Source organism: Triturus cristatus, chromosome 4_1, assembly GCF_964204655.1.
Source record: "Triturus cristatus chromosome 4_1, aTriCri1.1, whole genome shotgun sequence".
NCBI lineage: Eukaryota > Metazoa > Chordata > Amphibia > Caudata > Salamandridae > Triturus > Triturus cristatus.
Window position 1 is genome coordinate 62822703 of NC_140585.1, and position 12773 is coordinate 62835475.

The window sequence follows — 12773 nt, forward strand, 5'->3', positions numbered from 1 at the left end:
TCAGAGTGGCAGAGACAGCACTAGTAGAGGCGGCTGACATTTCTCCCTCAGTGCCCAGCCTGCAGCAGAGGAGGAAGGACCCCCATTCTATCTGTGCTGTTATCTTCATCTTCAGACCACCCCCACCGCCTCAGATCCCAAATCTGCACCTGCCCCACCCCAGCCATAGGAGGAGGAGAGAGCCTGGAAATGTCTGCACAGATTTCTGCTCAGGTAGGAGATTGTCAGCACCTTGTGCTGTGTTTGTAGAAATAGACCGAATAACCCTGGAGGAAATCTCTGCCAGGAGTCAGGCTCTTCTATCCAGGGACCTGTGGGGAATCTGTTCACTGCACTGCATCTTACTTCACTGTGAGTAATCTGCACTGCATCTTACTGCAATATGAGGATTCAGTGCCACTGCACTGCATCTTACTGCACAATGAGGAATCCATGTACTGCATCTTACTGCACTACGATGAGAATGTGCATACTGTGTCGTACTGCACTTTGGGAAATCTGTGCATGCTGCACTGCATCTTACAGTATTGTGAGGAATCTGTGCACTGCACTATCCCTTATAGCACTATGAGAAATCTGTATGTACTGCCCTTCATCTTATTACAGTGAGAAATCTCTACGCACTGCATTGCATATTACTGCACTTTCAGAAATCTGTGCACCCTGCACTGATTTTACTCCACCATAAGAAATCTGTGACTACCACACTGCATTTTACTGCACTATGAGGAACTTGTGCACAGTACACTGCATCTTACCGCACTGTGTAAAATCTGTGCACACTGCGGTGCATCTTACTGCACAGTGAGAAATCTTTGCACACTGTACTACATCTTACTGCACTATGATAAATGTGTGCAAACTGCACCTTACTGCACTGTGAGAAATCTGTACTCTGTGCTGCTGTTACTACTACCGCAAGATCAGATTACGTTATTTCTTCAGAAATAGCTCCACACCATCTCCTATGTCACAGACAGGCCTATGAGTACCCTCAACTTTTGTCCCTCCATCACATTCCATGACTAACCAGATTCTGGCATATGAACACACTGTGCAAAAAGATGTATCCAAGGCACTCGAGGTTCACAAGCACACCAACATTAATGTAACTAGGCGTGAAAGTGAAGCCCTCATGACACTAAGGAACAACAAAGACATTGAAATCAAGTCCGCAGACAAGGGTGGTGCTATTGTGGTACAGGATACCAACAAGTACCAACTGGAGATCTGCAACCAACTGGGGGATGGAGTAAGCTATCACAAATTAAGAACGGAGCCCACCAAAGATCTGGCACTGGAGATCCTGACTCTAACGAAAGAAGGCAAAGAACAAGGATTCTTGAGTGAACATGAATTCCAGTATCTGAATCAGAAAGATCCTCGGCTACCTACCATATATACGTTGCCCAAGATTCATAAAAACATGCTTAACCCACCAGGTAGGCCCATCGTATCTGGGTGTGGCTCGATTTTGGAGCCACTCTGCAGGTATATTGATTTCTTCCTGAAACCAATTGCAGAAGCCACGGAGACATACCTAAGAGATACACTCCAGACCATCAATCCTGTGGATCAACTTACCTTTGACCCTGGCAAACAACTACTGGTGACATGTGATATTATATCACTTTACACCAGTATTCCCCAAATGGCAGCCCTTGAGGTTATCCGGCACGCTCTAGACCTACGTCCAGCACCCATGGCGGTACCAACCAATTTCATCATTGACCTACTCTCAATTGCCTCTTCTTTCAAGGTAGTTTCTACCTACAGATCAAAGGAGTCGCGATGGGGGCAGCTTTCGCGCCAGACCTTTCCATCATTTTCATGGATGATTTTGAACGTCGATATGTTCTGAATGCGACTAATCCCTACCACAACCAGGTCACGATGTGGAGAAGATACATCGACAACGTGTTGATGCTGTGGTCAGGCACCAAAGGGCAACTGGGCTCCTTCCATGACTGGCTCAACCAGCAAAGTCAGGATATCCAATTTACGATGCAGTCTGACAACAACCGGATTGATTTCCTCGACATTACTATCTTCAATGAAGAGAATAGACTATCCACTACCCTATACCGGAAACCAGCAGAGCGGAATTCACTCCTACGATATAATAGAAAGACAACTTTCCCAAACATTGTTGGCTGTGGCAGGCATTTTTCCTCCGGCGGTCCGGGCAGGGGGAGGGGGTGATGTTAATTCCGACTTGTGCCACCTTCACGCAGCGGACGCTACAGGCCGCTGCTATCTATAAACCCAACAAGCATGAAGATATGATCAATACAACTGTACATTAGAAAAATTGTCAATGTTATTGAAAGCTTTTGATATAATCACTATAGGATGGACCCCTCCCTTCCAAGGCCGTAGCTCATTTAAACCTACACAGCATTAAATAAGCCCACACAAGTTTGGCAGAAGGCCTTGACGTGCGTGCTTCTCGAGATGTTTTCTCAATCTGCTACTGTCAGCTTTGTGGCTCTTTCCATACCCCGAGAGCAGAGCCATTGAGTCTTACCGAGCTACGAGCCCATGGCCTTCAAGGCTGAAATGCAGTAGTCGCAAGCCTCATTCTCCCTTGAAATCCCAAGACGTGCTCCTTGATGAAAGCTGTGCGTTGAGGTTATATACGATTCGCCCATTATCTTAGAAAGAGGTAGAACTCATGCTTTAGGATGTGAAATGCACGAATTGGCATTAAAAATCAGGTGCACAAAAGCAAAACCTGTATTTTTAATGAACGAACGAATATGTGAATAAATGCATATTTGAATAAAACGGGGAGCACAAAAAGGGGAAAAACGCAAGGCCAATGCGAGTGTTCTGAAAATGCATTCCAGGTTTGAATGTCTGCTATTCGGCTGCTCACTGCAGGTTTGTTGCTTGGAATCTGACGAATCACCTTCTCAGATCCAGGGTCCTCGCACCGGCCATGGATGCATTGTTCAATGTAGGTGATCAGCAAATTCTCTACCCCACTGACTGTTTAAATAAACTCAGTACTATCCTCTTAGAAATTGGGTTGTTGATTGACTGGGGAGTAAACCTTAATCAAAAAGCAACCACAATACTGGTCAGGATAAGTGTCCAGCAAACCCTAAATTAACTTTTGCTCACCCTCTGGTATCTTGGCGCAGAGCAGTCAGGCTCAACTTAGAGGCAATGTGTAAAGTATTTGTTTAACACTTCAAAACAATAAAACAGTTAAAACACCTCACAAAAAGATTCCACACCTGTTTAGAAAAACAGATCTGAATTTTGAATTTGATTAATAAAACAAGACCAAAACGCCAAAAATCCAATTTGTAGACCTTGAGTTAGGAAGACAAAAATAAAAAGACTGTAAAATAACGTGAAGAAGCACAAAGTGCCGGACTGGAACAACATCAAATGTTCAGGCCGACTGTGATGGAGCGGGAGCCAACTACAGGGACCCAGTAGTCCATCGGAACTAAAGTACCTTAAAATCCTGGTTGCGAAGCATTTTGTGGGTCTGAAACACACGTGTTGCGCAGCAGAAGCAATGCTTTGGTTCGAAGATTCGCATTGAGATTGCGGTGCAAGCTCCTGTTGTGTTGTCGTCGAGAATAACATCAACTGGGCTTGCGATGCAAAGGCCAGTTCCGGGGAAGCATTGTGCAGCTGAGGCGATGCATTGCTGAGGCTGTGATGCGGAGCTGTAGCGTCATTGTCGAGGGATGCAAGGAGATGGCGCCAGGAAAAGTGTTGCACATTGGTGGTTCCGAAAGTGATGTGCTGGTCCCAAGATGCAGCAAAGCCAGTCTACTGCATTGGTTCCAACCCATGAGGTATTGGTGATGCGCTGGTTCTGTTCCATTCAACAGCGGTGATGCGTTGGTACTTCTCCCTCAGCAGAGAATGCGTCAGTTCTGCTGGTACAAACATCTTAGGTCTACTTTGAAGGGTCCAAGACTGGGGTGGCACCACTTGGCAGAGCAGACTCGCAGATGGCAGAGGTGCAGGAGCAGGGTGGTTGGAAGACTTTCGTGTCCCTGAGACTTTAGATCAGGAGGCCAGCCAGCTACCCCTTGGAGTCACTCTGGGTTCAAGTGATACAGGTCCAGTCCTTCTCACCCAGACAGGAAACAGCAGGCAGCGGGGCAGCACGGCAGGGCAGGAGTCCAGCAAAGCTCTGTGGACTCGGGTCATGGTCACCTGCAATGGACCGATCTGCTTTCCTCCCAAGGTTTTGCTTTTCTTGTAGCACACTGTGGTGCATCTAGTTAGAGGGTGTTTTATTTTTTACCTAACACTGAATGTGTTATCCGAAGTGGCACTATTTATTCAAACAAGCAATTAACAAGTGTCATAGACACATCATTCATCAAGAATAAAAACACGCAATCTACCAATTATTAAATCACGGCAATTCAAAGAGATAGTCAGAGAAATTGAATACCAAAATACAATGAGACAGGAGAACGTTATCAAATGCTAAATCAATCAGTCAATCAAACATACTTTATTTTAATTTATTTCAATGGATAAAAAAGTGCAAATGCACAGCAAGTTAAAAACACTACATCAGTAAGACAAATCTCTAGAACATACATCATATAAAATCGACTCATAGTATCATAATTTCACCAGATAAAACAATCCATTAAAAACAGCTCTAAGGATAGGCGACATTGGCTGGCCACTGCCCACATATAGGAGGCAAGGGAATAACAAACACAGGGATCTGGCAGCTGTTGTATAAAGTGCAGTGCATGCTTACATTGGTTGAAGTTACATTTCCATTGCATTGGAACTAACAAAGCTTTCCTTTTGGGGGCCATAGAAGGTGCAAAAAAAGAAAGAATGTGTAACATTGTTTGGGGAGCTCTCCCATTACATGGACAAGGGTGTAAATCCTTCACTGAATGAGTGTTAGATGGGTAACCAAATATTCATCCTAAATCTAATCAAGATGTATCTATGCTGCGGGTTCCGTACAAATGAGAGTGGTAGGAGTATACTAGTTCTGTAGCCGAGGACTGGAGACTATATGCAATTATTGTGGTTTTATGTTTTTTCCACTCCCACCTGTCATTTTCAGCTTTTTCCAAGAAAACCTTCTTTAGTTTCGCCTTTGGAAACTAGGTGCACTGCAGCGGTGAATCATATAAGGATTGGAGACTTATCACAGACAGAGCGTTTTTAGCATTATTTAACCACGGGATCCTATTGGTATGATCCAATTTTAGGCAATCCATTAGGATCGCCTGGTTTAGTTGTAGACATTGACTTGTCCAGATGGAGAGCCATAACAACAGAGGGGCTAGTCTGATGATATCCTCAAGGTAGGGTAAGTCCAGTTCTACATGTGATGAATAATTTGCACAGGAGCGAGAGCAGATTCTTACAAAAGACATCCTCCACAAGTGAGAGCGGAGCCGGGTCTGCCGTTCGCCAGATTGCTGCCCCATATGTGGCACTTGCCAACATTTTTCATGAATATATGTGCATTGTTTCTGGTAGAGGCTTGGAACCCAGTTTTGTAGAGAGAGTAGCGAGAGCCCTGATCCCATTTTCCAGGAGGGCATTTTTACTTAGCACCATCTTTTTCTAGGATAATTTATTATCCAATATTACTCCCAGATAGGAAAAAGAATCAACCATCTCCAATTTCCGCTCCTCTACATGAAAGTTAAAATGTTTCATAGGGCGTACACCTGCGATTAAAACAAAGGATTTAAAAACATTTACACTCAAATCTAAGCTAGCCATGTAACTAGAATACTCTTGTATGAGTTTCTGCAGCGCCATCGGGGTTCTGGCCAAGAGCACTGTGTCATACGCATAGAGGAGTATTGGTTAAAGGGGGTGACTCCACATAAGGGATATCCTTTGTAGTACGACCCAGGGTTGCCTCTAGCCAATTAGTGTATAAAGAGAACAGGAGTGGGGCAAGTACACAGCCCTGCCTCACCCCTCTCTCAATATTAAACGCTCTTGTTCGTTCTCCATTACTGCAGTACCAAACAGAAGCTGTTGCTCCCGTCTACAGCTGTCTAATGAATGCAATAATAGGGGGATCCACTCCCATTTCTTCCATTATTACCTACAGTGTGCTATGAGATAGGAAATCAAAGGCGGATGTTAAATCCATAAAGGGCCATGTATAACTGGCTGGGGTATATTTGGGAATAATCATGCTCAGGTTTAGGCATTGATCAACAGTGCCCTTTCCTTTTCTAAAACAATACAGGGGCGCTGATAATATATTTTTCTCTTAAACCCAATCCTTTATCCTATTTAAAATCACTCTCCCTTTTCGTTTTGCAGTGCTATCGGTTAAAGCGACTCATCTATAGTTTTTAGGTTCTGCTCTATTCCCTTTTATCAATAAAACGGAACAATAACCGATTGCTTCCAAGAGCTGGGGGGTCCTATCTTAAATGCATCATTAAAAACAGTGGTCAAAACCGGGGCCCAAGGTGCTTTAATTTCCAGAAATATATCAGCTGGGACATCATTCGGCCCCGGCGCCTTCATAGAGGTGTTCTGTGCCAGTGCTAGATCGATTTCTTGAACATTAAATATTAAATCAGATGCTTGATAAGCATCTGCACTTAGTCCAACATTTGCATTTACAGTGGGGTTTTTGAATATATTTGGAAGTGAGATACCCAGCCTTCTTCTTCGATATGTGTGTCTAAGGTTAGACCCCCCTCCTCTTTTAAATGGGGTGCCTTCAGCAGTCTCCAAACTCACAGGGGTCTTTTTTAAGGAGTGCCAATCTCAAAGTTTTTCCATGCATTGGAGTTTTGCTCTCTTAGTCTCGCCCCTCTACCTTTCTTATAAGTTGCTACTGGTTGTGCCTGAGCCCATATTACTAGGTTGTTTAATGTGGATAGCTTCTGGTGAATTCCGGCTACTAAAGATGCTACGACATCAAGAAGATCTATTTGTACCTCCATTTTATTCGATTGGTACTTTAGTGCCTCTGAGTCTCAATTTCTAGAGGCTAGTGTTCCTGGGACTTGTCTGCTTTCCATGGGGCGCTTTTTTATTATTCTCACAAAAGGGGCTTAGTTGTTCTCCCTCTTTAACTATGCATGTTGCGACCTGCTGTTTTGATCATTATTTTGGTAGGGTGTTCTTCAACACTGCAGACTGTCTGATTTCAAAATATAATCGTGCATATTATCTTGGTTTCCATTACCCTGCTTAGGACTCTCCAGTCTCCTTTTTTGTTTCATATTGTTCAAAATTATATTAGTATTTATTTGAAGAGATTGTGATAAGTTATTGGTTCCAATAGTTTTATGCGGATCAACTCCTATAATGGGGCTACATCGATATACCTGGTTTGTTTGCGTTAAGGGCATAGGTTCCACTCCAGTGTTTACAATTTTCATTTTTACTGATACTTCAATAGGAAGTGGTGCACCCGATGACAATAACTGTTGAGCAACTCCTGACAATAATTTAGATGAACTTAAGTCTACAGGTTGCAAATGTAAGGTTAAGGGGACAGTTAACATTTCCAAATCAGTTATTTGCCCCCATTGATTGGCCGATTATTCCTTTATTTTAGGTATTTGATCCCCTTCATATTGGTCAGGCGCACCTAATCCTTTATTTGTTCTTGTTATTCTTGCCTCACTCAGTGGTTTAATTGGAGTTTGTAGTTTACATGAATCTGGTTGTATGGTTAACATGGCGCCCATTGGGTCCTTCATGAATTCAAACTAATTTGGAGTATTCTTTGGTTTCCCAAATATATGTATCATTGGGGATATTAACAACTGATTGTTCCCTTCTAGTTTTACTTCCATTTTATTTAGAGATGTTGAGGGTTGGAGTTGTTTTTTGTCCCCTCTTAATGGGGGGGGAAAGGTGGCATCTCCTTGCCTGATCGCATAGTTCCCCCAACCTCTTACAGGGTACAAAACTCCTTTCAAATACCATAGGTCTGGGCACATTTTTGAAGGGGGCCTGCACCTCAAAGGGTTCAATGGGCTCTTAATTTCCCTCCCGTAATCCAGATCAATCCACAAGAGCCACTCAGGAAGTCTGCACCAAATCCACGCTGATGCATTATGCTGACCAGACAAGACGGGCTCACCAGATGAGATCACAGGCTGCACCCGAACCTAGTCGGGCCACCTACACGGTCCACACGCGTCCTCGCTCAGAAGCCACCAACTATCGGCAGCCGCTCTCTTCCTTGCTTCCTGTGATCCCCACAAATCAGATCCAAGTGCCAGATCCAGGCTCTAGACCAAAATCCAACCAAGCACAGGTGAGGGTAGTCAAAGAAATGGCAAGCTGCGAGCGTCAGCGGAAGATGGAAGGAGATTTACTCAAGAAAATGAAACAACTAAAACGAATTCCTCACTGCCTCACCGCCATTCGCTCACTCGTGTTGCTCACTCGAGTTGCTCCTGCAAGCAAGTCTGCCTCTTTCTCCTCTTCACGCGGCTCCAGAGGCCGAAGCCAGCAGGCTCTAGCTAGCACGGGTGCAACGCGAAACCGGCATCATCAATCAATGAACGGCAGCGGCGGCTGTGGAGAGCAGCAATGACGGGAATGGCTATTCTGAGAACTCAGAGAAATATCTCCTGCGGAGCTTCAACACGCCGCCGAACTACACTCTACGCTGCTTGCCGCTGCCTGCTGCTCCTCCTGCCGCTCTCTTCACTGCTTTTGCCTCTCTAGGTCGCAGCCATGCTCCCGTTGCTCTTTGCCGAGTCAAAGAACCCCTGACTCGTCGAATGGAACTAGAACTAAGTGCAAGCAGTACAAGCTTTCCTCCCTCGTCCAATGTTATATAATCAAATATTGAAAAGGGTTCACAATTTTCAGTTTTGCTTCTTCTTTCGAACATACTTTATTAATATTTACTAATTAATTTTAATATTATTTAATTTTGTAAAAACTATTGGAGACCCCCTGAGTAGCCCTCACAGACTCACTGGGGTCCTCTGACCTCAGGTTAAGAACCACTGCATCAGAGAACTAATTAGGGAGGGACAATACATATAAAAGAGAGTCAAACCACTATCCACAAAATTAAAGATAGTCGACTAAGTGTATTTAATGAAGTTAGGACTTACCATCATTGACACTGAGAACACCGGGATTTTCTTGCAAGACTGGAGACTACCATTGTGCTATTTTAAAGCAGCTTCTTTACAGAAAAATAATGAACAATTGGTTTGCAAAGGAAAGTTTTGAAAGTGGAAGCTGAAACCAATTAGCAGCTCTCGGAATGTTCTGTTGCAAACATTTAGGAAGCCACGGAATCCCTAGAGGAATGACCTAATGAAACAGGTTCTATCAATTCCAGATTGTTTCATGTGTCGTGTAGTACCTAGGAATCCCCAGGACCTGCACATTATGGATGACCTAAACTGAGGGCTTGGTGTCCCAACTGCTTTCGAACACCCCCACAGTATTTGTCAGCCATTAGACGAGCTAGCTCTTCAGTGTCACTACCATCCCCCTGTATTCCACAGTAGTGCATAGTAGTCTTTGACAACCACTGAACAGGACAACCCTGATTACTCAGGGATCGTGGTAAGCTGTACAATACGTTTTGCCCACACTCGTGCTTGCTTTCTCTCAGAAACTACACAGGATGGCGATTACAACTTTTCGATAAGAATCTATTGCTCCAGTGTCAGCTTTGTGTAAAACATATGTGCTGCAACAATCAGGGGACAGAAGCATACGTAAGAGATTGCTAGTACCAATGTAGTAAATCGTAGATACATTTCTACCATAGTGCTAATGAGCTGAACATAAGCAGTTCAGATAAACATAGTAGCACTTGCATATTCCTAAAAAGTGCGCCTCAAGTAGTTTGCCTAAGTGTGCCTAGCCTAGCCTGGATGTGTAGGTGTATATGCGTATCTCTAAATGTATCTGTAGGCAAGAAACCTCTAGGGATGAATCCGCCCCCTCAGCTGATGGTTGAGAATGAAGGAACCCATCTCTGCCTCGAGGATGACAGCCTGATGAGGGGCTGTCAGACCGATGAGGGTCGAAGATTCAGCATGCAGGATCCCATGTCAGCTTGAAAGGAATTCTCCTCTGATATGTAGGGGGAGTGAGGGTCTTTTATACTAAAGTGGTCACTCCAGGGTTTTTCTACAATCAATGTGTTTCTAAAACAATCATGGGAGTTTTGAAAACAATCATAAATGTTTTGGAAACAATCACCAATGCTTTTCTAAAAAAGTGCAAACATGCACAGCTGGCTGTTGACCAAGGATGAAAAAAAACGTGGTGACCCTTACACAGAATAAATCTGCCTTGCCTGGGGACATGTTTATGTACGTCAGGTACAAGTATTCTGATAGAAGACTAAGATCCTGGTGTTGAAGAGACAAGAACATGCTATTAGGTAAAAGATCACCTGTTTAAAATCGGTATAGTCGTGTGGATGGGATAATGTATGTAACATGGGGTATACACAAGTGGACTACCCTAAAAGACATGACACATGGAACAAGTAACCCATCTGGAAAGAGTAGCAGAGGATACAGGACAATTAAGTTTCCTAAAGTAAATAAGGATTTGAGGATCAAGCGTTCGGAGACCGATGTTCAAGCTTCCTATTCTGTAAGACATCTAGCTACACAGAGATTTGGCCGCTCAGGAAAGGGAGGATAATCCACTGGTGTTGAAAATGTTTTGTAGAGTTGGAAATTGAGAACAGAATTTCAGGAGAACACTGCCTACCCGAAACAGCCATAGGATTGCTGTCTGAAAAGCAAAAGTATGGTCAATTTTGCTGATAGACCAATCAGAGAGAGATCGGGATTCTCAGGCAGTTAACACAATAAAGACTACGTTACCATATCATAACATTTGATATTTCGGCAAAGGAGGTCTACTTATTCTTATTCCCTTTTTAATAGTCAAATTACTGGATGCTCCCCCACAGGTTTCCCATCAACGAAGTGTGGTGAATACAATGGTCAATCTACGTGTGTTCGCCATTCTGTAAGACTTACATGAAGACACTAGGTAGCTTAATATATTTGCTACAATAGTGACAGCAGCCAGCAGAAAATAGATAGGATCCCAGGTGGCTCTGCAGTCGGCAGTAAACAGATAGGATCTCAGGTAGAAGGTGGACACTATGAAACTATAGTCAGCAGCAAACAGATAGGATCCCAGGTAGAAGGTGGACATTGTGATGCCGCAGTTGGCGGAAACAGGGTTCCAGGTAGAAAGTGGACACTATGACACAGCAGTTAGCAGCAAACAGATAGGATCCCAGGTAGAAGGTGGACACTATGACGCCGCTGTCAGCAGCAAACAGATAGAATCCCAGGTAGAAGGTGTACACTATGACGCCGCTGTGAGCAGCAAACAGATAGGATCCCAGGTAGAAGGTGGACACTATGACGCCGCTGTCAGCAGCAAACAGATAGAATTCCAGGTAGAAGGTGTACACTATGACGCTGCTGTGAGCAGCAAACAGATAGTAACCCAGGTAGAAGGTGGACACTATGATGCCGCAGTCGGCAGCAAACAGATAGGATCCCACTTATTTTTTTGTTTTTGTTTATATAGTGCCAGAATCGGCTCCCGGAGGAGTATCTCTGCGCTTCAGACGGGCATCATAGATAAGTGCGAATGCAACTGCGATCAGAAACAGAAGAGGGTGGTATTAAGCAGCTTCCTAAAGTGGAGAAGGTTAGAGCACTGCCTCAGGTGCAAGGGAAGCTCATTCCAATAACAAGGGCCAAGGTAGGAAAGGGCTTTCCTAACTCGAGCGTCCTCCAAAAGATGTTTGAAGCTTGAGCGGAGAGACCTAGAGGGCCGGTAGTGTATGAATTTCTACGAAAGATAAATGGGACCAAGATTGCGCCTTATGAATGGTACAACAAATTAAAAAAAAATTAATTTTACCCGTTGGCGTATGGGAAGCCAATGAAGTTGTAGAAGAGGGCGGGACGCCATCCTAGGAGGCACGTTAAGAACTAGTCGCGCCGCCGTGTTCTGGACCACCTGTAGTCTGCTGATCGAGGTCTCATTAGCAGAGATCAGCAGACCGTTATAGTAGCCCAGACGGCATAATATAAGTGCCTGAATCAGAGTCTTCCGAGTGGAATCCGGAAGGAGAGGAAAGACTCGACAAAATAGGCCCAGAGTATGGAAACAAGTGCCCGCTGTCTGAGCGACATGCTCCTTCAAGGTAAGGGCTTGATTCAGACGGATGCCTAGGTTCTTAACAGAGACTTTAGGAGCAGGAGGGGTGCCAAGGTCAGTCGGCCACCGCTCGGGAGACCAAAGTAAGGGGGCCTCTCCAAAGAGTAAAATCTCTGTTTTCCCGACATTACACTGGAGTAGATTACTCTTCATCCAGTGTGAAATGGCTCTCATTCTCGGGAAGGTCAGCTGTACAGAAGCGGGACATTTGTCAAAAGGGAAAAGCAGCTGTGTATCGTCGGCGTATGATATTGGGGTAAACCCATATGTCCTCAGGACATTGGCCAAGGAAGCAACATAGATATTGAACAGAGTGGGGCTCAGGCATGAGCCCTGAGGTACTCCATTGGACAGTTCCATGGGTGCCAAACAATATGGGCCCAAGTTGACAGTCTGAGTTCGGCCAGATAAAAAACTTGACATCCACTGAAAAGCAGAGTTTCTTAGTCTGATCTCCTTCAGTCTCCTGAGTAATATCTGATGTGAGACCGTGTCGAACGCGGCAGATAGGCCCAACAGCACCAGAATCGTGGAGTGACCCTAGTCTAGGGTCATCCTGATGTTGTCCGTGACCGCTAGCAGAGCTG

At 44.4% G+C, this 12773-nt stretch overlaps 1 protein-coding gene across 1 annotated transcript in view; it reads left to right on the forward strand.

The window, feature by feature from the left end:
* The first annotated feature begins 39 nt into the window (after positions 1 to 39).
* Positions 40 to 12773, forward strand: part of LOC146839525 (uncharacterized) — a 133050-nt gene continuing 120316 nt past the window's right edge. Inside the window, exon 1 of the mRNA XM_085651579.1 lies at positions 40 to 213. Within this exon, the coding sequence (XP_085507705.1) occupies positions 190 to 213 (24 nt within the window). The 5' untranslated portion in view covers positions 40 to 189. The remainder of the gene's footprint in view (positions 214 to 12773) is intronic.